This window comes from Elephas maximus, chromosome 7 (assembly GCF_024166365.1).
Source record: "Elephas maximus indicus isolate mEleMax1 chromosome 7, mEleMax1 primary haplotype, whole genome shotgun sequence".
In the NCBI taxonomy this organism is placed as follows: domain Eukaryota; kingdom Metazoa; phylum Chordata; class Mammalia; order Proboscidea; family Elephantidae; genus Elephas; species Elephas maximus.
In genome coordinates this window covers 89,401,580-89,427,554 of record NC_064825.1, presented here as the reverse complement: position 1 = coordinate 89,427,554, position 25,975 = coordinate 89,401,580, and the positions used below count along the sequence as shown (strand labels likewise).

General features: G+C 48.2%; 1 protein-coding gene across 1 annotated transcript in view; it reads left to right on the top strand.

The window, feature by feature from the left end:
* The window catches only part of ABTB2 (ankyrin repeat and BTB domain containing 2), a 198,657-nt gene that overhangs the window by 154,384 nt on the left and 18,298 nt on the right, over nt 1–25,975 (top strand). Inside the window, exons 4-7 of the mRNA XM_049889385.1 lie at nt 17,619–17,771; nt 19,353–19,518; nt 23,951–24,040; nt 24,579–24,680. Coding sequence (XP_049745342.1) covers nt 17,619–17,771; nt 19,353–19,518; nt 23,951–24,040; nt 24,579–24,680 — 511 coding nt within the window. The remainder of the gene's footprint in view (nt 1–17,618; nt 17,772–19,352; nt 19,519–23,950; nt 24,041–24,578; nt 24,681–25,975) is intronic.

Sequence of the window (25,975 nt, the reverse complement as noted above, 5' to 3'; positions counted from 1 at the left end):
CAGGGTTGTGCGTGACCACATCCATGCTCATAAAGGGAGGGGACATGCATTCACCCCTTTCGTATGAAGCTCATTGTGACGTTCCCAGCTAAGCCATGTGCCACTTCTGCACCGTTCAGTGGAGCCACTTCCCCAGAGTTTCCTGGGAGAAGGTGGGAGGAGAAGATGGTGAGGGAGGGAGGCGCAGAGACAGCAGAGGGTCAGGGTAGCAAGTGGTGCAACTTTGCAAGAACCAAGCAGAAGCTCTAACATCTCTCCGTCCACTGCCTACAGCAAGCCAGGCAGCATCAAGAAAAGAGCACAGGCTTTGAGGGACAGAGGCCTGGATCAGATCCCACCCCCACATAGGAAGGACCCCGTGCAATGGTCTAGCACGCCTCAGACTACTCAGTGGCAAAATGGTCTTACTAATCTTTACCTGGCAGGGTTCCTCTTGAGGTTGAAATGTGATAACATATGTAAAAGTAGCCAGCTCTTCCTTTAAAAAGGCATTTCTTCCTACAGTAACTCCTTCCCCCCATCCACGGTTTCATTTTCCAAAGTTTCAGTTGCCCGAGGTCAGCCTCAGTCCGAAAACGTTAAATAAGTTAGCATGGTGTGATCTGGCACCATCCTGCCTTGTCCCGCCCTGTCCCATCCGGGGACCATATTCGCATAACTTTTATTAGTATATTGTTATAATTGTTCTATTACTAGTTGTTGTTAATCTCTTATTGTATCTCGTTTATAAATTAAACTTTATTATAGGTATATATGTATTGGACAAGATATAGTATATATAGGGTTCAGTACTATCTGTGGTTTCAGGGTACAGGGGGTCTTGGATGTACCCCCCGCAGATAAGGCGGTGGGGGGGACTACCATACTTTTGTTTCTTTCATGCCCCACAACAAATCAGCAAGATAGGTTCTATCATGATCTCTATTTTACGAATGAGGACACAGGGCCATAGATCACCTTGCTGTGAGTGGTTTGGCAAGGATTTAAACCAGGCCTCTCTGACCTCAAAGCCCTTGCCTTTCACCAGGCCAGACTATGTCTCTCCCAACTGGCTACTGGGACCTGGTCCTGAAGCTCTGCGGCAAGGAAGGCAGGCCCTGGCCTGTAGGGCTGCCTCCTCTGAGGCCATCCCAGCCTCACCTTCCTCCCCTCTCCCAGGGCACTTCCCTTGATGCAGCTGGGGCCTCCCCACTCCTTCACGGGGTGACTTTCTCACCAGCAGCTCTGCATCGCAGGCAGCAGCTCAGCACAAAGCAGAGTCCACAAGACAACTAGTCACAGCTGTTGTCCTGCAGCCTCTGTCATCAACCAAGACCCAGCTTGGAAAGTGAAGGAACTTCCTGTCACAGATCCAGGGTTACCAAGGGAGGGCAGAAGCCTCCTTCCCCAGAGGCCTGGAGGATAATGGCCAATCATCCAGCTAAATGTGGGCCTTGCTGGTTGTGCCTGGGAGCAGAGGAGTGGACTAGCTGAAGCAGCATCCTCGGTCATCATCCTCATCCGTCCTCATCCTCATCGGTCATCATCCTGGAGGTGCTTTCTGGGGAAGCGGAGACAGAGGCTATGTACACGCCCAGGAGGCCTGCCACCTCACCAGCCAAATTGCTGGGAGCACCTGTCATCAAACAGAGAAGATGGAGGGAGTCAGATATGGTTAGAGATACAGAGGGCCTGAGGCAGAGAGAGGTGAACTGATTCCCTGCATCAGAGCTCAGGTGATGGAGGGCTTCAGGCTCACCAGGTGTTGTTCCAAAGTACATCAGCCACCATCTTCAGCAGAGAAGCTGTACCCTTGAGGAGAGGTCGGGCAGGAAAAACTGGGAATGATGGTGGGCTATTTGTCTCTCAGCAAGTCCATTTGGCCCCTTGCCTCTCCCCCCAGTCCTGCATGGTGCCCCTTCTTGGAGGGAGGCAGACCTCAGAAGGCTTGGGACTTGCTCATGTTCAGGATGCTAAACCAGGAGAAGAGTGGGAAGCCTAGCCAGAGTCTGACTTGGATCGGAGCTTAGAAATATCTGGTGTTATGATTTCTCAATACCAGCAGTGTTACCCATGGCGGGCAGGTTTTAGCAGAGCTTCCAGACTAAGACTAGGAAGAAAGGCCTAGTGATCTACTTCTGAAAACTAGGCGGTGAAAACCTTGGGGATCACAACGGAATATTAGCTGTTATAGTGCTGAAAGATGAGCCCTCTAGGTTAGAAGGCACTCAAGATACGTGGTGGCCACAACAAGGACTTGAGCATACCAACGATTATGAAGATGGTGCAGGCTCGTTGTCATAGATTGAATTGTGTCCCCCAAAATATCTGTCAACTTGGCTAGGTTGTGATTCCCAGTATTGTATAATTGTCTATCATTTTGTCATCTGATGTGATTTCCCTGTGTGTTGTAAATCCTATCACTATGATATAATGAGATGGATTAGTGGCAGTTATATTGATGAGATCTACAAAATTAGATAGTGTCTTAAGTCAATCTTTTTTGAGATATAAAAGAGAGAAGCAAGCAGAGAGACCGGGGGACCTCATACCACCAAGAAAGAAGCACCAGGAGCAGAGAGTGTCCTTTCACCTGAGGTTCCTGTGCGGAGAAGCTCCTAGTCCAGGGGAAGATTGACGAGAAGGACTTTCCTCCAGAGAGAAAGTCTTCCCCTGGAGCTTGATGCCCTGAATTTGGCCTTGTAGCCTACTAGACTGTGAGAAATAAATTTCTCGTTGTTAAAACCATCCACTTGTGGTATTTCCATTATAGCAGCACTAGATGAGTAACACACTCATAAAATAAAAAGTGCTTATTAAAGGATGCCTGCCATCGCCCTCATCTTCACCGTCCTTGTTATTACAACAATCGTAAGCAAATTCAGATGGTATGTTTAGCATCCAGAATAGGATCTCTTATTGACATAGTATAACATTTCTTAAAATCATCTCAGGGTTAGTAGCACTACTACTACCGCTACTAATCTAACTGCTACCACAGATACTACCATTAGTACAACACACTGATGAAGCACATATTAAGTGACAGGCACCATCTTAAGTACTTTACTGGGTTAAGCCATATTTCTCCCTGTACTTCTGTTGATCAGTGAGGAAGGGCTATAGGAGAATTATAAAGAGTGACTCATGTAACTGAGTCTCCAGCCTACTGAGAGAGGCAAAATCGAGACAAGAAAAAAATAGTATATCCACCAGTGTAAGAGGAAGCTCAGTTGCATGTTAACGCATTAGGTCAACCTTAAGGCAGTAGAGCCAGCCTGGATTCAGATCCCAGCTCTGCCACTTACCAGCTGGGGGGCCTTGGCGTGTCCTTTAGCCTCCATGCCTGAGTCTTTTCTTCTTAGTATGAGGATAATAGTGCCGACCTCATGGAGGTGTCGTGAGGATTCAATGAGCTAATACACATAAAGCACTTAGACTATAGGGCCTGGCACACAGTGTGTTAGTGTTGGTTTTCACCTTCTTCCCCATCATCACCTTCATAATCATATTCAAGGCACGCTCAGAGAGAAGACTGGAGTACTTGGGAATGGCCTCAGAGGGGACCTTATAGGACAGCTACAGAAGATTGGTACAGGTAGAGTGGTGTGACCAGCAGAAGTCACAGAAGGACTTCTGCTTCAGAGCACGTATTTCATGCAGAAGTGGATCTATATTTTAAAAATGCAAAAATTAGGGGTTTTTTGTGGTTGTTGTTTTTAAGTCACCACTGATTGCTGTTTATCCAGGCAAAGCTTCTATGTCAGGCTCAAGTGATTCTCCAGCAGAATAAACACATCCTCAGAGGTGCCGAGGTGTGATGGTCAAATCCTAGCCCCTCCATCTCTGGCTTTGTGATCTGAGCGAGTCATTTTACCTTTTCGAGCCTCAGTTTCCTTGTGTGTGATGTGGAGATCCAAGCAATGCCTATACCCGAGGGTGACTCCCCAAATTCTGGGGAAACGTCCCCAACATAAGTGAGGTACCACAGAGAGAAGAGATGCCTCTTTGTTCCATTCCAGATGCAGAAGGGGGAATGTCTCCCCTCAGACGAGCACTACATAAATAAGAAGCACCCACAGATAGGCTGTGTGTTCACTCTAAAGACACAAGCTCGTTAATCTTTTGCTCAGCTTGCGAAATTGTTTTCTTATCAAATAATGGAGATGATGGCAGTGGTGGCTTTATGCTACTGACTTGTGGTTCCCTTAAATACCATTTCAAGAAGATTTGCAATGTTAAGCTCTTTTCTGCCTTTCCTCTCCCCGTTTTTGTGCATTAAATTTCCATCTGTTTACCCAAAATGGAAGCAGAAGAGATGAGAATAGCTATTGGGTGAATTAAGTACATGTGTCCATGTATCCCTGGACTGGTGCATCTAGTAATCTCTGAAGTGACTTGTTTATAGTCTGCAGCATACACAGGAACACTGTCCCTCTCATCCCCAGGCGTCCTCCCTCACCTTACCTTCTTGTTTCCTTCAGAGAACTTTTCCTCTACATGCAGTTACCTGGCTCATTATCTGTTTATTTACTTGTCTGTCTCTTGCCCACCCCACAGGAATGTAAGCACCACGGGTCTGCCAAGTCTCCAGCACCTGGAGAAGGCCCTGGCACATAGTAGACATTTAAATATTTTGTCCAGTTAATGAACTGAACCATTGGAACCTAATGGTTGCACTCTTTGGAGTCAGAAAGCCTGAAATTTGGGTCTCTGCTCTGCCATGTACTCATTGTGTAACTACAGACAAGCTAGTTAATTTCTCTTGCTTTAGTGTCCCCGACTTTAAATGGAAAATGACTTAGCCTGCTTTAGAAAGTATTTGTGGGGATCAAATGAGGTAAAGGACTTGGCGAAGAGTAATTTCTAAATACGTGGTAGTTGTTATCATCAGTATTATTGATGTTATCATAAACCTATGGAAAGACTAGCTGAATCGTGTTTAATACATAAATAATCCAAAATAATGGCAAATTTTAAAAATCATGTACACTCAAAATGCATGTTTCTCTCTCTCTCTCTCATACGTATGCACATACCTCCTCTTTCAGTCCCTGCCTCTCATGCCCTCTTCACTTAGCCCTAACAGTAGGCAGGGACTCAGGTGAGTGACAGAGAAGATGAGGTAGGGCAGGTGTCACAAATGCCTTAGTACATGAGGTCTATTTTGAATAGAGATATCTACAAATTCTAGATTTATCACAACTCACCACCCAAGGATTTCAGAGAACTCTAAAACCTAGATTCCATCCACCCACAGGCTCCAAGGCCAAGTGGACTGAGCGTCAAGCACTCTTTGGTGGTGTGTCCCTGGCCCCTTACTTGCTGGTTCGGCCATGATACCTTTGCATGAAGGGTAGTCATTGCTGAGTTTTAAGCTTGAGAGTCAACGCCAGAGCCTTCCCTAAGGCTCAGCTGTGATGGGGGTGTTTTCTTAAAGAACAGGTGGCTTCCAAGGGCTGAGCTGTAGGCTTTCACATGGGCAAGAGTAGAAGCATCTAGACAAAGCTGTATAGCTTATAAGGCACTTTAAACACGCAGCTCTCTAACAGATCCTCACAGCAGCTCTAGGGGGAAGCTGTTACCACTCTTATTTACAGATGAGAATACTGAGAGGTCATGAGAGGGTAAGAGGCTCGCCCAAGGTCACAGCTGGGAAAAAGCAGATCCAAGCTCAGGCAAGCACGTAGGATTATAAGAATGCCCTGAATTCACATTAACTGGGGCTGTAAATCCCTCCCGCCTCCCAGGAGAGAGAGGGCAAGAACCCTGGGAGCCTGGCCTATCGGTCAGCACCTCCTCTGTCCAGCGTGACTTGAGCAGCTCTCTCTCAACCACTCGGGACCTCTTCCCCAACAGACTTGAGCTCACTGGCTCTGGGGTGGCCAGCCTGGGGGTAGGCATCTGTCCAGCATCTATAAAGGAGCAAGCCAGGGATTGGGGGCAGACAAAGAAAGTAGCAGTACCAGATAACAAGGGATAGAGGTAGAACAGGATCCTGGCCCAAAGCTTTCAAGAGCCCCTGGGGGCTGCCAGTTGCATACGACTTCCTGTTCCATTGTCGGACCTGCCAGTCCTTACAGAAAAGGAGAAGACTGGGAACTGCTGGACCCTGGGGCTTCATGTGTTTGAAGTGTTTTTGTAACTTGGACAGCAACAATCCCTTTTGTACGCACTATTGCCAGGCTCTCGGTGCTGGGAAATCCCAACTCTGAAGGGAATTCATTTTGTTTTCTTAAAGAAGGCGCCTTCCGTGAGCTGAGCTGTAGACTTGTCAGACGCTCAGGAGAAGAGCTCTTGGCGATGTTGGAGCCAAGTTGGGTTGGATTCTGATCTGCTCTTACTTGCCTGCCAGGCAGCTCTTCGGATATCTCTCCTCCGATACCACCTCTGACAGTTGTCTGCTTCTTAGCCTCCTTTCCTGCTTTAATATTTGCAGATTTTCAGGAAGAAGGCTCCTAAGAGGTCTGGGGTGCACCCCCCGAGGCTTCAGGGCCAGCCCAGCCTCCAGTCCCCCAAGCCAGCTGAGTTCAGGGCCTGATGAGGCTGTGGGTGCAGAGGCTAGAGTCCGGACAGAGCAGCAAAGTGGGCCCACTGAGGCGAGTATTTTCTCCATCATGCCGGCGTTCCAGTTCTCTGCCAGCCAGCGGGGCTAGAGCATTTCATGTGGGCAGTTTGGTGTCATGAAATACTCCGGAGTTTTTTTTTTTTTTTTTTTTCCTTTTCTTTTTTTAGAGCCAGGCACTTTGCCATTTGCTAAGTAATCTTGGACATATGTCAAACCTCTGAAAGCCTTGGTTTCCACATTTGTCAAATGTGGACTAATAATTACACCTCCTTTGTAGGGTGGCTGTAAGGGTTAGAGTGAAGGTATGTAAAATGGCCTTATACCTACTTGGCACACAGTAGGCCCTCAGCAAATCATGGCCATGTGGCTTTGCTGTCAGAAACCAGTGCCAGAGTCTTCCCTGAGGCTACTATTGGATGTGGGTGCAGAAAGCAAGGTTGGCCCCATCTTGAGAGCCTGTAGTGTGTTTTCTTCTTTCTCTGGCTGGGTTGGAGTGTCCCCATCCCCCCATAACCCCATCTAAGTTCCAGTCAGAGTCTGTAGTTGCCAGTCGGAAAGTTTCCCCACAGATGTGTGTGTCTCTGTCAGTCAAGCCTCAAGAATCCCATCCTCTGCCGCCTCCTAGAAGTTTCTGGAAACAGAAACAGCTTAATTGGGTCATCTTTCTGCCCAGACTATGAGGGGTGGGAAAGGGGGTTGCTGTGTGGTTATCCTCAGTTGAATGCATTTGGGAATACCTACCCTGAGAGCCTAAACAAACAACCCCACCTCTACCCTGCTGTCCAGCAGGCGTCTGTGAGGTAAATGAGTCAGGACAAAGCCACAGGGTCCTCCCAAGCCCATCTTGTCATCAGAGGCTGACAGGTGGTGGCAGGCACCCTTGGCAGGACTTGTGTTAGAGCAGGTTGGAGGCCCTCGCCTGTCTGGCTTCCCTATGGTGAAAGAACTTGTGGTTTCTGTCAGCATCACAGATGCTGAACAGGGGTGAAGAAAGTGGGGCTCTTGCACATAGCAGCAAGGAGCTCCGTAGGTGAGGTGTGGCTGGTAGACCAAAGGAGCCATACCCCAGTAAACTGGAGGAAGGTCTGCTTTTGCACTGCTCCATCCAGGTGTGTGGGAAGGGGCAGTGCTCTGGCCTGCTGGACCAGCTGCCTGCCCTACAGGTGGCCGTGCTGGGATCCCTGGCCTGAGAGATGGGGCACATGTTCTCCCTGCTACGTGAGGCAGGGGTGGTGGCCAGCCTGCGGGCTCAAATGGAATCTATACCATCTCAACCACATAATAAGATGCCACCCTGGAGTCTGGCCCAGTTATCAAAGACAGATGGCTGTGTACCCTCCACTGAGAGCTCAAGGCCGCATTGACATCTGCAGAACCACATCTGCCTTTTCCCTTCTTTGACATCAGCTTCATCCCAACATCCTCGCTGACTTCCCAGAATCTGCCTCAGCCCCATTCTGTTGAATTCTACCTCCCCCCTCCGCCACCGGAAGCTGTTCCTGGCTGGAGAATTCTCATGTGAAATGGTTATCATTTTTATCTCTAAGTTACTTTCTTTTTTTCTGAAGAGAACTGTTTGCCAATACCCAAGCCACCCGAGCCCCCAAGAATGAAAACACTAAGCAGTTCCCCATTTTGCTGTATCACGTGACTGGCTGAGCTGTGGAGCCCTTCGAGATAGTTCTGTAGTAAGAGCAGACGCCTGGAGCCATGTCGGCAGCAAGAGGGCTTTGCCTGTAGGAGTGAGAAACAGGCCACACATCTGTACATTCAAAACCTGAGTTTCTGAGGTGAGCTCTGTGCTGATGGGTGGAGAAACTTCAGTGAACAAAGAAGTCTTTGTTTTCAGAGAAATTATAGTCAGAAGAAGTAGACAAAAAGCCAAACAACTAAAATAATGCTAAGTAGTGTAAGTACGTGAGGGCACTAAGGGTACTCCATGGTTGGATGGAGAGCCCCTTCAGAGTGGGTGGGCAGGGAGGGCCTCATGCTGCCTGAAGGGAGAAGATGAGCCTGGCAGAGGGACGCTACATGCAAAGGCTCTTTAGCCAAGTACACTAACACCAGGGTGACCATATGTTCTGGTTTACCGCAGACAGTTCTAGCTTCCACCTGCTGTCCTGGTGTTGTTGGTAATAGCACTTCCTTCCCCTCTCAAAAGTGGTCCAGTTTGGGTGACGAATTATATGGTTACTGTGCCTAGCACCTGTCATCCCTAAGACAAGGGAGATGAGGCAGGGTCCCGAAAATGGAAGGTCAGGGCCAATTTAAAAAGCTAAGCTGCAGTAGGGTGTACTTTTGAGAAGCTTGGACTGCCTAGGTTGAAACCCCAACTCTGCCACTTGCCAGATATATGAAATGGGAACTTACTTCAGCTCCCCAGCCCTCAGCTTCCTCATTTGTAAAATGGGATAATAATAGTACTTACTCATAGAGTGCCAGCCAGGTGCTGTTGAATCAACTCCAACTCATGGCGACTCCATGCGTGTCAGAGTAGAGTTGTGCCCCATAGGGTTTTCAGTGGCTGATTTTTTTTTTTTAAGTATTTTGCCAGGCGTTTCTTCCAAGGTACCTCTGCATGGACTTGAACCTCCAGCCTTTTGGTTAGCAGCTGAGCATGCCACCAGGGACTCCTCACAGAGTAGGTTTGAGAATTAAGTTACTAGATACACATAAAGGACTTAAAACAGTGTCAGGTGCTTAGTTAATTCTTGGTAAATGCCAACTGTTATTGTTTTCCTATTATTACTGAATGGCTCAGAGCTATGGCGGTATGACCCCATTGTCACACAATGGACTCCCAATGCCATTGCTAACTTTTAGACTCCCACCCGAGGCCCGAAGGATAATACCTGGGCAGAGGCAGGGAAATGACTCATAGCTAATAAAGACTTGGTTGTATTCTAAATTCATATCCATATGTGTATCTGACTGAGTGGAGCTTTATCTGGTGCCTCTAATGTGTACCAGATGAGTTTTAATAAGGAAAGGAAAAAGTGTCTTTTCCCCACCTACAGCCCTAAGCTGTGCCTGCAGTAGAAGTCACCTGACCCCAAACAGAGATTCTGCCCTGGGCCAGCCCCGTGTCTGAGCAGCATGAGGAGACAGGCCTGGGGTCAGAAGGAAATAGCTTGCCCTACTCTGAGTCCAAGCTGGGCCAACTATTCTGGTTTACCAAGCAATTCTAGAGAAATAATTAGTCCAAGATGTGAACCGGACTAGAATTGCTTTCTTTGTGCTGGGAGTAGATCTGACTTCAGTGGGACAATGTTGGTTTTATTCTACATGGAAGTTTTGGCTTGGTCGTAGGCCATGGTGGCTCTCCGGAAATCGTAGGGAGCCATGGTGAGGGCCTTGGAGCTGGCACTGCAGAGCCTACCATGATCCCCCCAGAGACGTCTCTGCTGTGGGGCCACCACTCGATGGGGAAAAGCGTCGGCATCCTTGCAGATACCTGACAGTGCGACCCCCACCCCGGCCCAGACAGCGAGGCAGAGAAGGGTGTGGGGCGATGTGTTTTGGGGCAAGATCCACAAGAAGAGGTGAATTCAAGGAGAAAATTACCCCAATAAACCCTTGCTTGGTTCTGACTCCCTCTGAAGGTGCGGCAAAGTCCATGGAAGAATTCAGGGCTGAGGGTGGCAAACATTCAGGCTGCCCCTTCTCTTGATCACCATCTTTGGTTCTCTGGCCCATCCCTTGGAAATTCCTTCCCAGGATTCCAGAGCACTCACAGGTGGGGTGGGCAGAGCCTGGGAGTGAGGGGTGTTGGGGAAATCTCATTAGGATGCAAGCCAGAGACATACTGTACCTCCTGAAGCCCTCCGTGAGCCCACAGAGCTCACAGCAACAGCAACAGTGGAGATTAAACCAAGGCCCAGTTGTCCTGGAGCTAAGCTTGGAGGTGGAGGGGGGCAGGTACCCAAGATCCTGCCCAACCTGTGGCACATCCAGGGACTCTCTGAGTACTTGCACCCAGTTCCTCGTGGCGGGCACAAAGGGGCACATACCTGCTGCCCTAGGTACTAGTTCCGTCCAGTTGGGGACAGAGGCATGAGACCTTCTTGTACGTGGGTCACTGGTCATGGGGCCTCCGGTTACTGGCTTGTACCCTGTCTGCCAGCTTGACTTTCTCCAGGTTCCTGCCCACACCAAGGATGAACAGAGCCTGCTTTGAGCTGGAAATTGGAGGCGTTTCCTGTTCATGTTGTTTAGATACTGCTTATAGGACTGTAGTCCCAATAAATCATAAGCTTGCTGAGTGGGTCAGGGTTTATTTTTTTTTTTTTTCCAGGCTGCAGGGACCTCTTAAAACCAAGGCCTTAAGCAGTTTATTCTCTTTCGTTTTTTTAAGAGGGAAAAAATGGCTTTTGCAGGCCTGGGCCTGTTCGGGGGCCTCCTGGGACCATTGGGTTGAAATAATCAGGCTCATCCATATGATTAATTTAGAGAGGCAGAGAAACTGAACTACGACACTTGGGCCTGGCCGTGCTGTCGCTGCTGACCTGCTCTGTGACCAGGAGTGAGTCACTTAGCCTTTCTGGGTCTCCGTTTCCTCCTCTAGCATCTGAGGGGAATTATCCAGACTGGTTCCTGCGTTCTTCATGTAAAAAGACCCATTTTCCATGGCCGCTTCCAGACTATGGAGGAGAAGAAGGCGTTCGTGGGACCACTTAAGAAAGACAGAATTGCCAAGGAAGAAGGAGCTTAATGTCAGGAATAGATGGTGCAGCTGGTGGGGTCTCAATGAAAGTTATTTTCCAGTGGGGGGAAAAAAAAAGACCCATTTTAATGGGTCCTCCCCCCCCGCCACATGACAGTAGTCATTCTTCTAGACAAATGCTATGAGGAAATCAATAACCATCCCAAGTGGCTTCGTTTGTCCCAGTTATGTAATGTTGATTAGGTTCAGCCCCACAGAGCACTTGGGGTGTGTAGGGGTTGCAGGCTTTTTGATGTAATTCCATGCCCGCCCATCCTCACCACCACCCAGGCCATGACCCACTGGGTCTGGGTTCCTTGTTGTTACCCCTTTCCTGGCTGCTTTTCTTGACTGCCAAGGCTGAGAGCCTGCACTGCAAAAAACAGTTTCCAGATCACACTTGACATAGTGGTTGCATTTGTTTTTGTTTTTTTTTTTCTTTCTTCCCTCTGTTTTATGAGCTGGGATGGAGTGGGTGGTGGGCAGCTTGCTGGCAGGCTTTTGCAATCTTTACATGTTTATACTTGTCTGAAGTGGGGGTGAGGGAATTGGCTGGACTCGAAGCCTGCAGCTGAGGCATTTAATAGGACCAGATTTCTATAGCCTTTTTTTTTTGCTATTATGTATTTTCTCTTAACAGATACTAAAATAGTCATTAATAATGCTTAACATTTGTTGAGAACTTAGTCTGTGCCAAAGGCTGTGCTAAACACTTTACTTACATCCTTCCATTCATCTTATGAGGCAGTCCTATTATTTATACCCATTTTGCTGATAGGGGAACCAAGGCTGAGAAAGGTGAAGGTAACTTGTAGAAGATTGTACAGTTGAACTTAACTGGCAGTGCACTGAATTCCACCCCAGACAGCCTCCCTCCAGAGTCCAGCCACTTGATTTCTGTGCCATAAGTACAGCTGCTATCATGTGGAGTCAGAGGTAACACCAGAAAGGGTTCTCATACTAGAAAAAGCCTGGAAACCATGAATGTAAGTGATCCACCCGAGGTTACAGAGCCAGTTCAGTTGCTTTGAAGGAACTGGAACTTTCTCCCAGAAAGGGGTCTAGGATCTTCAGATCCCTGAGCAGGGTGAGTGAATGCCAGCCATACAACACTCTAGGATTCACCAGACCTAGTGTACCTGGGGGCAGAATCTCAGCCCAGCACCCACTCTCTTAGGGATCTGCTTCCAGTTCCGGTTGCCATTGAGTCGGTTCCGACTCGTGGTGACCTCATCTGTGTCAGAGTAGAGCTGTGCTCCATAGGGTTTTTCCAATGGCTGGTTTTTCAGAAGTAGATCACCAGGCCTTTCTTCCAAGACACTTCTGGGTGGACTCGAACCTTCAACCTTTCAATTAGCAGCGGAGCACTTCAGCTATTTACACCACACCAGAAACTCCATAGGTATCCTTAAGTGTGGTCAGGGGACCCCTGGGGTCCCAAAGGTTCTTTCAAGGAGTCCACAGGGTCAAAACAGTTTTTATAATGTTGAGAGGTTATTTGCCTTTTCACTTTCATTTACTCACAAAGATTCAATGGCATTTTCCAGAGACTGCATGACATGTGATGATGTTATCACTCTGGTGGTGAATGGAGTGTGAACTTGTGTATTCATGTGCTTTAACATTTCCTCAGTTTTAATTTCTGATACAGTAGATATCAATAGATATACCACAGTTAAATAAAGCTTTTTGAGGTCCTCGATAATTGTTCAGAGTGTAAAGGGTGTCCTGAGACCAAAACATTTGAGACCCACTAAAAAAAAAATATTTTTTTTTTTTTTTTATTCTAAGGTGGGTCTTAGAAACCCTAGTGGTGTAGTGATTAAGTGCTACGGCTGCTAACCAAAAGACTGGCAGTTTGAATCCACCAGGTGCACCTTGGAAACTCTATGGAACGGTTCTATTCTGTCCTGTAGGGTCACTATCAGACGGAATTGACTTGTTGGCAACGAGTTTTGTTGTGGTGGTTTTTATTCTAAGGTATCAATCTAGGCTAGCAAAGGGAAAACTCAGGGCAGAAGGGCTGAACAAAAGAGGTTTCTTCAGCCCTGACCCACTCTCCCTGGTTCTGGCACTACAGACATCTCCATTCTGACATCGAAAGACTTGCAGCCAAGCTCAGACTCAGGGAAAGGCAAAAAGAAGGAAGCACATTTTTCTTCAGGAGAGGAGAAAGCAAGAGACCTTGGGGCCCAAGCAAACATCAGTCATTCCCAGCATTTCCCTCTGGGGCCCTTTCAGTCTGGAGCTGTGATGCAGCCATGGCCATTGGAAATGGGAGTTTTTATAGGGATTTTCCAGAAAGTCCAGTAATGTGGGCCAGCTCTTTTCAGCATGCCCAATGGGCTAGATGATATTATCAGAAAGGAAACAGTAGTCTGGGACCCACAGCCCTTGGGAAGGAAGTAAATGAGAAAGTCCATGAATTGCTTAGCAGCCTCCCTAACTACCTTGTGCTCTCTGCCCATCCTACTTTCCCAAGGGCCACAGGCCAGAGAGGTGGGTAGGCCAAGGAGAAAGGCCTGAAGAGCTCAGTTTTGGGCTGGCACAGCCTTATTTGTAGACTGGTGGGCACCAGCTGCCATCCCCAGAGGCAGAGGAATAATCTTAAACTCGGGATTTCTGTGTGTTGAGAATTTTAATCAGTGTTCAATAAACAGAAACCACTCTAGGTATTTTAAGCAGGAAGAGATTTGATACAGGGAATTAGGTGCTAACAAAATCATTGGAAGGACTCAAGGAGTAGGCTCTAGATTTAGCCTCCAGGAATGACTCCAAGAACAATATAGAACTGGTCCATCAGGGGACCTGCTACCTCTGAGGCAACTCCCAGAGCTGAGGGTTTGAGCACACACCCCTGGAGCTACAGTTCAGGTTTGATGCTGGATTCAAGTAATCTTTGCTCTTGCTTCCACCACTCTATAGCTGGCTATAAAGCACCCAGGAAAGTGGAAAATGGACACTGGAATGCTCTATAGGAAAGAAAAAAAAACCCCAAAGCTCATGCTTTCATGATCTGGATTGCCAGCAGAAACAGACAAAAGGCACAAAGGTGGCCTCTGCCTCACATCCACCTACCAGATCTAGGATCTCTCCTGCACCTGCATCTTAATGTAGAAACTAATTTGCATCCAGAACCCTAGCTGCAGAGGTGTCTGGGAAATGTAGTTTTCAATTTCCCACATCTCCAACTGAGGCAGTAAAGTGGAGGCTGAACAAGCCAATCTTAGTATCCATCTATTGAGGTTATCAGTACTGCATGTTTTCATGTGCTAAGTTCTGAGAGGCACAAAGCAGGAGAGTGAATCAAGACACCACCTGATTAGACTTCATGATTTCCAGAGTTCCCTCTTGGGTTTCCCTAGTACAGCTGGGAGATGCCCGCTTAGAGTTTTGGTAGCCACACTTGGCGGTTTGTCTTGGCTGTTGGCCACATGAGAGAAGAATGGCTGACAAACTCATGAATCATCTTTTTGCTTACACTTCAGTCTCCAACTCTGACAGTTTAAAGCATTCCTTCTTAGATCAGAAGGATTGATATATAGAAGTGTGTCTCTGAGTTTGCCTTCCAGACTTGTAATTTTTACCAAACCCAAACCCACCGCCGTCGAGTCGATTCCAACTCATAGCAACCCTATAGGACAGAGTAGAACTGCCCCATAGAGTTTCCAAGGAGCACCTGGCGGATACGAACTGCTGACCTCTTGGTTAGCAGCCATAGTACTTAACCACTATGCAACCAGCGTTTCCTGTAATGTTTAAGAGTTGTAAAAATCTAATGTATTCGGGGGGGTGGGAGGGGATCCAAATGGGCATTTATAATCAAGGGAGATCTTGTAAACAAAGAGATAATTCATGAAGGAATTGCTGTTTCTTCCTAGACTACGCAAGTTGTCCCCATACAGTCCCAACTTCCCACTCTAATGAGTCAACATTTTTTGTTATTGTTTGCCGTCAAGCCGATTCCAACTCATGATGACCCTATATGACAGAGTAGAACTGCTCCATAGGGTTTCCTGGGCTGAAAATCCTTACGGGAGTAGATTGCCAGGTCTTCTCTCTTGCGAAACCACTGAGTGGGTTTGAACCATTGACTTTTCAGTTAGCGGCTGAGCACTTTAACCACTGTGCCACCAGGGCTCCTTGAGTCAACGTCACGCCCTTGAAAATTACACAGCATTCTTTTCTGGGCAGCAGCATGACTTGGTCCATAGCTGAAAACTTGGATGTTTTCCGTGAAGTTACTGATGGTCATACATACTTTCAGGTATTCAGCAAATGTTTACTGAGAACCTATTGTGTCTAGGCCCCGTGCTGGGCATGTTTTGGAGACTGCAGAGATGAGAAAGACTTTGTCATCGTCCTAAGGAGGGATAGTCTAATCAAGAAGATGAGATGCATTGCTGGAAGAGAGAGCTCTCAGGGATCTCAGGGCAGAAAGAGATTTTGTGGGGGGAGGGAGATTCAGGGGTCTGGAAGGATTTATGGAACTGAGCCTTAAAGATGAACAGGATGTAAACAGGGAGAGGTAAGGGTTGGTTCATTCTCATGAAGAGGTGGGAATGAGCAGGGAAGGCTTGAGAACCAGGAGTGCCTGCTGGGCTGGTGTGTGCCTGTGAAAGGGACGAGACAGGGCTGGAGAGCAGGTGCAGGCATACATCCTTGATGACCAGAGCTGGCGAGGCTTACTCACTTGGGGCCCTCCCCACACCAATTAGTACACTCAGCGAACCAGTTAAGTAACTCAAACCTGGGTATATTTTCCGAAATGATAGAACCAAAACATGAAAATAACTTCCCAAATGAACCACCCTCAAGATCACATTATTTTGTTGCTGTTGTTTTAAAGCTTCCTTTGCCCTCAGAGGAGAAATGTCTAAATCTTTGAAGATGACATACATAAGCTTTTGGAGACCCAGGATAAGTGATCTGAGGGGCAGGTCCCTGTAGTTGATTCTCTTAGTAGCTGAGGAGAAAACAGAGATCTTGTTCTGTGTCTCTAGGAAAAAGATGGCGGTGGCAGTAGGGGCCCGAAGCTCAAGGAGCCCAGGGCATCAAAGGGAGTAGAGGGTGAGGCAGAGGCCTGGCAGCCTGGCCTGGTGCCCACCCCTGGTTCAGATTAAAAGGAAGGATGGAGGTGGCAGGCATCAGGAGGGACTGGAGAGTACAGGCGGGAGCTGGGCTGCGGTCGTCAGAAAGCAGCCATGAGGGGCAGGTGCTGGGGCTGCCTCATCCTGCAGCAGCGTGGGAAGAAAGCTCCATCTCTTCGGGGCCAAGCAGGCCCGGTTTCCATTGAGTTATAAAGCCAAAGACTGGCTGTTGGGTGCCCTACCACGGCGTCAAGATCTGTTGGACTGTGAAACGGCCTCCTGAGGGCTTCACCACAGAAGACTTGCAGAACTGGCATAGGACAAGAGGCAACCTGACCTCAATAGTGGGCAGACCCCACCTCCCTGGATGAAAGAAAGAGCTGGGTGGAGGGAGGAAGAGCCTGGGGAGTGGGCTGAGTAGGGGCCTGGATGGTAGTACCCTGCCCGTTGCACAACGCCAGGGGGCACTAGTCACATTCTGTGTGTGTGGCGCCCCCTGGTGTCATGTAGAATACATTGTGAAAGGCACCCCCTAGAGTTTGCAACTCAGAGGCCTTGCTGAACTGCCTCTTCCTGCTTCTGTGTAGCTGCCCTGCGCCTAGCTGCCCCACGCTGTGGCTGTGGGTTCTTAGCTGCTACACAGACCCCCTGGGACCATTCTTCCCAGGAGGACTTGAAACTTGCACCAAGCTGTGGGCACCTGTGGCCTTGCACAGGCACGACATAGAGCTCACCTCAGCCCAGATTCCGGTTGAAGAAGGAATGACTACTGGTTAGCATGATACTCATTATCTTACTTAGCCTCACAACAATCCTGAGAGATAGGCGTTACCCCATGTTACAGATGCAGAAAATAGAGACTTGGGGTATGTTTGTGTGTGGTGATGAGGTACCACAGCTGCTGGTGGCAAAGTCAGATTTGGAGCCTGGGTCCATTAGACTCTTCTCTGTACCCTACAGGGCAGTCTCTCCCCTCTGCCGAGAAGGGGCAGGAGTCCCCAGTTCCATGAGTTAGCAAACCTCTTCTTTCATTGACCAACTAAGAGCCCTCAGGTTGTGATCTTGACCTGGCCCATGACAGGGTTTCACTGGAATGGGGGGACAAATTGAGGTACCTATGAGGAAAAGAATCAGATTTCCTCCATGCCTCACAGACTGAGGGTGGGAGACACTCTTATGGGTGATCAGCCCACGCGGCCATTCTCTGAGAGCTCTTGTCCTAAAGGAAGTCTCCTGCCACCCTCCTGGGGGAGCCTAACCTTCTCTCCGCCCCTCGCAGACCCTTCATGCTGCTGCCCCCACTGATGGAGTGGATGCGCGTGGCCATCACGTATGCAGAGCACCGCCGCAGCCTCACCGTGGACAGTGGCGACATTCGGCAGGCAGCCCGGCTACTGCTGCCTGGCCTGGACTGTGAGCCCCGGCAACTCAAGTACGGCCCTGGGGAGAGCAGGAGGGAGGGCTGGCTTCCATGTCTGCCCTGCAACCTCTCTGTTCCCTTCTCTTGGAGATTGGGAGGGGGCCAGAGAGCAAGACCACAGCCCATTTGAGTTGCTCTAAGGATGCCGTCTCTAAATGCCAAGCCTAAGTATTGGAGCTGGTCTATTCTGGACCTTGATTGCTTTCCAGATGCTTCTGCAGCTCCTGGTTCAGCATGCAAACCAGACACATGTTTGGATTTGGCCAGAAGAGTTCACGTAGTCTGACTCTTTGGGATATTTGGGGAGTGAGGGGAGGGCCTGGGCCTTCCCTTTCTCTCTTCCTGTAATTGCCACCATTTTCTTGAACACTTACTAGATGTGGAAACCCTGGTGGCGTAGTGGTTAACTGCTACGGCTGCTAACCAAAAGGTTGGCGGTTCGAATCCTCCAGGCGCTTCTTGGAAACTCTATGGGGCAGTTCTACTCTGCCCTGTAGGGTTGCTATAAGTCGGAATCAACTCGACAGCAGCGGGTTTGGTTTGGTTTTTGGTTACTAGGTGCAGGCACTGTGCTGAACCTACCTCTTTACAAGCATTATCTTAGTCATCATGACAACTTTTGAAAAGAAGGGCTATAATCCCCATAGTACAGATGAAGAAACCGATGGTCAGAGAGGAACAGTAACTTGCCCAAAAATACTCAGCTAGCAAAGTGGCCAAGCCAAAATTTGAACTCAGTTCTGAACATAGCCTCTAAGCCTGTGTTCTTCATTCCTCTCTTGTACTGGAGCAGTATGCTGAAGGAGTTCTCCCAGAGAAGGTTCCCTCTGGCCACCCTTGGTCTGTGAGAGCCTTGCATCTTCCTTTTGACCCTTTCCCCAAACCTCCATTATGGCCTCCTCTGTCTCCATGGCACATAGCCAGAACCTTATTTTAGGATGTGAACTTTCTATACTTTTGCCCAACCACGTATTGGAAGGTTGAAGCTGCCTATTAGAAATTTGTAGTACACCGTCTATAGATGCAGGTTTTATCTGAGAGGTTGAGCTTATCACAAATGGGATTCAGGGCCAGTCTCCACTGTCTCCTTAGTACTTCTGAGCCTTACCAGGAAGCCCTGAGGAGAGGAGAACATAGAGCCAAATGCTAGAACTTGACCACAGGACCATTTTATAGATTGAGGTGCAGCCTTCCCTGTGCAAAAAGTATACAACCAAGCATTAATGGCAAAAGGCCGGGCTGACCTTTCCTCTTCCTTGGAGTAGTCCCTGGTCGATTATTTTAGAATGGGACCTTGTCTCCTGACAGTGGACAGCTCCAAAGAGCTCAGAACACTTTCTCTGTTATCATGTGTATGGAAAAGAAGAGCTTGTGTTCCTTGCTCCCAGATGTTCCCAGCTGAGGCACAGAACATGATGAGGCCAATAACTGCTGACCTGATAGTAGTTCACAGTCCTCCCCACCCATGCCATCCTCACTGCACACACCCAGCCCAGCACACCGCATCCTGTTTCACTGAGGGCCAGTGTCCTAGCAGATAGGGTCCATGTACCCTCGGTCATGCTCACACACCTCCGTGTCTCTTCTGGGCAGGCCTGAGTGCTGTTTCAGTTCCTTCCGGAGGCTGGACGCCAGAGCAGCTACTGAAAAGTTCAACCAGGATCTGGGTTTCCGCATGCTCAACTGTGGGAGGACGGACCTCATCAACCAGGCCATTGAGGCCCTGGGACCGGACGGGGTGAACACCATGGACGACCAGGTAGGTGCTGAGAGCCCCTCAAGGCCAGGCTTAGAGACCAGAGATGGGAATTTACAGTTGCCAGAGTTGGTGGCAGAGCCCTTTCTGTCCTAAACTTAAGATTTGTTCAGCTCTTAAGAGGTAGGCTACCTCCTGATCACGCCCTGCCTGTTTCAGGTGGAATGTCTTTGGAGACTTTCCTAAACTCTTATGGAAAACCTTTGACAAATGGATTTGGCTTCCCGTGCTGGGAAGCTGGAGGTGCAGGGTGCACCCAGGGTGGTGCAGGGCTGGGAAGAAGACCAAGAGTCAGCTTGAAAAATGTTATGGATAATAATTGTTGACACTTGTATTAGAAAAGACTCTGTGCCTACTATGTGCCAGGCACTGTGCAAGGCTCTAGGAGCCAGCAGTAAACAGTGCCCATAGAAACCCCTGCCTTCATGGAGCTAACATTTTAGTTGGGGGAGGGCAAATATGACGCATAAGCACGTAACATAGAGCACGTTAGATAGTGAAAAGCAATAAGGCATAAAATAAAGCAGGAAAAGGAGTACAGGAGGTGTTGGAAGTAGTTTGCAAATTTAGCTGTAACTTAACTTGGGTTTTTTGTTCGTTTGTTTTGGTTGTGTTATTTTTGCTGTGAATAGCTAACATTTATATAGTACTTACTGTGTTCCAGGCGTTGTTCTAAGTACTTCAGTGTTCCAGGCACTGTGCTAAGTATTTCAGTGTTCCAGGCATTGTGCTAAGTACTTCAGTGTTCCAGGCATTGTGCTAAGTATTTCAGTGTTCCAGGCACTGTGCTATAAGTACTTCAGTGTTCCAGGCACTGTACCAAGTACTTCAGTATTCCAGGCACTGTGCTAAGTACTTCAGTGTTCCAGGCACTGTGCTAAGTACTTCAGTGTTCCGGGCACTGTGGTAAGTACTTCAGTGTTCCAGGCATTGTGCTAAGCACTTCAGTGTTCCAGGCACTGTGCTAAGTACTTCAGTGTTCCAGGCACTGTGCTAAGCACTTCAGTGTTCCAGGCACTGTGTTAGGTACTTCAGTGTTCCAGGCATTGTTCTAAGTACTTCACATGAATTAATTCACTTAATCTTAACAACAGCCCTACGATACAGGTACTTTTATCCTCCCCATTTTATAGATGAGGAAACTGAGGTTGAGAGAGGTTGTGACTTGCCTAAAGCTACACAGCTAGTAGGGGACAGAGCTGGAATTAGAAGAATCCAGACAGTCTGACTCCAGGCTTTTAACCACTATGGAATATTCCAAAATATAGAATGCATGCCAATTTGTTTGACACTATTGGGTGAGCACTTACTGTGTACTTAGGAGCGCTGCCCTCCCACGTAGAAGCACGGGGAAAGTTAAATGACAGTCAAGGGGCTAAATAATACCCTCAGATGAGATGACAACATAGTACAGGGCGCGATGAGGCATCAGGCAAACTATGTGGCCAGGGCAGACTCTGACCAGCAAGGAAGGCTCCCTGCAGGAGGGAGTTTCAGCCAAGCCTGAGGGGGGGGCAGGATTGGGGATGGAGAAGGGATTCCAGGGAAAGGAATGATGGGGGCAAGAGCATGGGGGTGGGCAGTCTGGCATGTGCTGGGACAGAGGAGGGGGAGACCGTGGGCTGAAGGGCTCTCACAGGGCAGCAGAGATGGGGCAGGCAGGCAGTCATAGCCCCCAGAGGCCTCTGTCGATGTAGGTTTTAGGACCTTGCAGTAGTGCTCATCCCAGTGGGGTCTTCGTCCTCTTCAGCAGTGCAGTGGGGAAGCCCATAGAGTTTAGCTTTTTTACACAGACTGAGGTTTTTGTCCACCATTCAGTAGCATGGCAACTTGAGCAAGTTATTCCACCTCCCTGAGCCTCAGGCTCCTCACCTCTAAAATGGGGGATGATAGTACCTGCCACTTCAGGATATTGTGAGAATTTTATATCTTGCATATAGCGAATGTTCAAGAAATGTTACTTTTGATTTTTGTAGTCAATATAATGATTATGAGGAGCCCTGGTGGCGCAGTGGTTAAGCACTCAGCTGCAAACTGAAAGCGGCTCCACAGGAGAAAAGACCTGACAATCTGCTTCCGTAAAGATGACAGCCTAGAAAACCCTATGGGGCAGTCCTACCTTGTCACATCGTTTTGCTAAGAGAACCTACTCGACAGCACCTAACAACCACAACACAATGATTGTTGCTATCCCTGCAATCTGTCAGTCAGCCTCTTTTTATTTACCCTTTTTGTGTGTGTTGGGTAGGGATGGGACAACACGAAGTAGTTTCTCCTGACAAGATTTATAGCCTATTTTAAACTTCCAATTGTGTACAGATGTATGGAGAAACAACAAGTTAAATATGTGCAGAGAGGGATAAAGCTAAGCTAAATTTTTACTCTCTCACAGTTGGCTTTTCTCTCAATGCTCCATCCTGATGGTTCCCTAAGCCTTGGTATTTATAGAATGATCTGTGGTAAATAGTCCTCTTGACCCATGATTAATTTCAGGCCATTTCTTTATCTCTGGTTACTAGGCAAGGATTTATGAGGTAAGAAGATCTTGTCTACACACAAATAACCTAATAAATATCATCCCAAGGCTCCGGACAGCTGTGTGCGGGCTCCAGCTGTGGGTAACACTTCCCACTGCTGCCTTTGCTATTACTGGCCACAGAGAACCATCCTCAGCCAGGGAGACAGCCCCATTAACTGCCCACCTAACTCAGAGTGATGAGCACTCAGCTCTTTAGAGAGCTCTGACCTGCTCAGTAGCACAAAATGTTAAAGACAAAGACATCTTAAACCTTAGGCTCCCTGAGTCAGGTCTGCATTCTACCCCTTGCTAGTTGATTGAGCTTGGGCAAGTTAATTCACCTTTCTGATCCTCATCTGTAAAATGGAGATGATAATGTTACCTGCTGTCAAGCCACCTCTGGCTCATAGAGACCTTATGTATAAGAGAACAAAGCGCTGCCCGGTCATGATCGCCAGTATGTTCAAGTCCATTGCTGCCTCACCGAGGGTCTTCATTGCCCCCATTGGCCCTCTGCGTCACCAAACATGTCTTCCTCTAGCAATTGATCCCTCCTGATGGTGTGTCCAAAGCAAGCAAGTCAGTGTTCTGTTGTGATCCATAAGGTTTTTCTTTCCTTTTCGTAATTTCTTTTATTTGTGTTATTGTTGTAGATAATATACACAACAGAACACACACCAACAATTTCTGGGTGTACAATTCAATGACATTGATTACATTCTTCAAATTGTGCAACCGTTCTCAACCCTTTTTTCATAAGGTTTTCATTGGCTAATTTTCAGAAGTAGATCACTAGGCTTTTCATCCTCATCTTAGTCTGGAAACTTCACTGAAACCTGCGCTTCATGGGTGACCCTGCTGGTATTTGAAATACCGATGGCATAGCTTCAGCATCACAGCAACATGCTAACCACCGCAGTATGACAAAGTGACCGACGGGTGGTGGGGGGATAATAAAAGAGCCTCTTTAATAGGGTTGTTGTGACAAATGAATGAGATAATACACATATGTAATCACTGAACACTGGGACATGTCAGTATAACGTGGTAGCACTAATATTGTTATTGTTGTTATTTCAACTAGTTATAAGCTTACTCTGTACTAAGTACTTCATGCCTATTAACTCATAATCTTTCCAGCCACCCTGTGAGGTAGTTAGAAGTCCTGGTGGTGGAGTGATTAAGTGCTCAGCTGCTATCTGAAATGTTGGCACTTCGAGCCCACCAGCCACTGTGTGGGGGAAGGATGTGGCACACTGCTTCTGTAAAGAACGTTTTGTTGTGGTCTGCTGTTGAATTGATTCTGTCTCATAGTGACCCTGTAGGACAGAATAGAACTGCCCCATATGGCTTTACAGAAGCAGACTGCCACATCTTTTCTCCCACGGAGCAGCTGGTGGGTTCGGACTGCCAACCTTTTGGTTAGCAGCCAAATGCTTCACCACTATGCCACCAGGGCTCCTTCTGTAAAGATTATACCTTTGGAAACCCTATGGGGCAGTGCTACTCTGTCCTATACGGTCTCTATGAGTTTGAATTAACTCAGTAGCAGTGGGGTTTTATGAGGTAGCTACTGTTGTTCCCAGTCTAAAGATGAAGAAACCGAGGCACAGAGAAGTAAAGGAACTTGTACAAACTGGGAGAGCTGGCCCTGGAGCCTGGCAGCAGAGCCTATGCTCTGTACCACTCTGCCCTGCAGAACTTGTGGCAATGTCCCCAGAGTTACCCTTGGGGTGTCCCATGTACAGTGGACCTAGGAAGGGCAGGCTGGTCAAGCACAAAGCCCAGGAGAGCTCAGGATGAGTAGCCACGGCAAACAGGAGGCCCGGATCTGTGGTTTGGGGGCAGGGGCCTGTGAAGTACGAGTTGTTGTGTTCTGTTCCCAGACAATTGAGCGTATGCCTTTGGTTCACACAGGGCATGACACCACTGATGTACGCCTGTGCCGCCGGGGACGAAGCGATGGTCCAGATGCTGATCGATGCTGGAGCAAACCTGGACATCCAAGTAAGTCAACCCCAAAGAGCTGCCCCTGGGCTCCTCACCCAGTACGAGAGCACCCCAAGGCCTCTGTCACCCATGCGGTGATTTGGACAACTAGGTAGATGTGTCCTCAGAGTGCTGGAAATACAAGATGCATGGGGATCGTAGTTACCAAAGAGGATTTTCCTCAAGACCTGGACTTCAGCTGAGTAGGAAAATGGCCATGATCCTGTTTCTTCAGCACTGTTCCCTTTTTACCAACCTGATACCAAGACATCCCTACCATCCCCAATACTTAGTCTAGCTTTGCCTCCCTCTGAGACATAAAGCGCTCCCTCTCTGCCGTCTATTGCCGGGGGCAGACATCACCAATTGAACATCTAGTCTTTTGACCTTCCTCCAAGCAGTGATCCAGGCAGACATTACCAATCAATTGTAAAAGCCACTTGAGTTGAATCCTATTCACCAGCCCTGCAGGCACTCTCTCATCTCAGTTGCCTGTGTCAGCCCTCCAGGAATGTCACCCACACAGGATACGTTGATCCTTTGTGGCATTTTACAGGTCCCGAGCAACTCTCCCAGGCACCCATCTATCCACCCTGACAGCCGCCACTGGACCTCGCTGACGTTTGCTGTGCTGCACGGACACATCTCTGTGGTCCAGGTGAGCTCCTGCCAGGTCTGCAGCTTGTCCCCAGCTGCCAGGTGGGCTGGGCTCCAAGCATAGCCTCTGTTTCACCTGAGTGAGCAGCTGCCTCAAAAAACAGAGGTACAAATAAACTGAATGCTTCGAAGGTCAGCGAAGCAGGGGCAGGGGTTTGGGGACCATGGTTTCAGGGGACATCTAAGTCAATTGGCATAATAAAATCTATTAAAACATTCTGCATCCCACTTTGAAGAGTGGCAACTGGGGTCTTAAATGCTAGCAAGCAGCCATCTAAGATGCATCAATGAGTCTCAACCCACCTGGATCAAAGGAGAATGAAGAACACCAAGAACATAGGATAATAACAAGCCCAAGAGACAGAAAGGGCTACATGAACCAGAGACTACATCATCCTGAGACCAGAATAACTAGATGGTGCCTGGCCAAAACCAATGACTGGCCTGACAGGGAACACAACAGAGAACCCCTGAGGGAGCAAAAGAACAGTGGGATGCAGACCCCAAATTCTCATAAAAAGACCAGACTTAATGGTCTGACTGAGACTGGAAGGACCCCGGTGATCATGGCCCCCAGACCTACAGTTGGCCCACTACAGGAACCATCCCCAAACCCAGCTCGTCAGACATGGATTAGACTGGACAATGGGTTGGAGAGGGATGCTGGTGAGGCGTGAGCTACTTGGTTCAGGTGGACACTTGAGACAATGTTGGCATCTCCTGCCTGGAGGGGAGATGCAAGGGTGGAGGGACTTAGAAGCTGGCAAAATAGTCACGAAAAGAGAGAGTGGAAGGAGGGAGTGGGCTGCCTCAAGCAGGGGGGGAAGTAATTGGGAGTATGTAGCAAGTTGTGTATGGTGTTTGTGTGAGAGACTGACTTGATTTGTAAACTTTCACTTAAAGCACAATAAAAATTATTTTAAAAAAAAGAGGTACAAAAGGCTGCCCTTAAGGCCTGGCTTACCTGGTGGACAGGACAGAGACCCATCTGGTTTGCCTCAAAGAGAGGCATTTGCTGTAAGGATATGTGTGGAATTTCAGGAAACAGGGCTCAGGTCACACAAGGCCCCTTGCACCGCCCTCCTGGCATCTCAGTTAGTGTCGTGCATGCTGGAATCTCTGTGAGCATGCTCAGTTTTCTCACCTATGACCATTTTTCTGACCCTTCAGCTTTTTCTTTTCCCTCATAAATTCTACTGCAGTGCCGACCCTATATCATGGCATCCTTCTGGTTCCTTCCCCCTCCCCATTTCCTAGTTCTTAAGAGAGGTCTCTGATTGGCCCAGCTCACCTGTC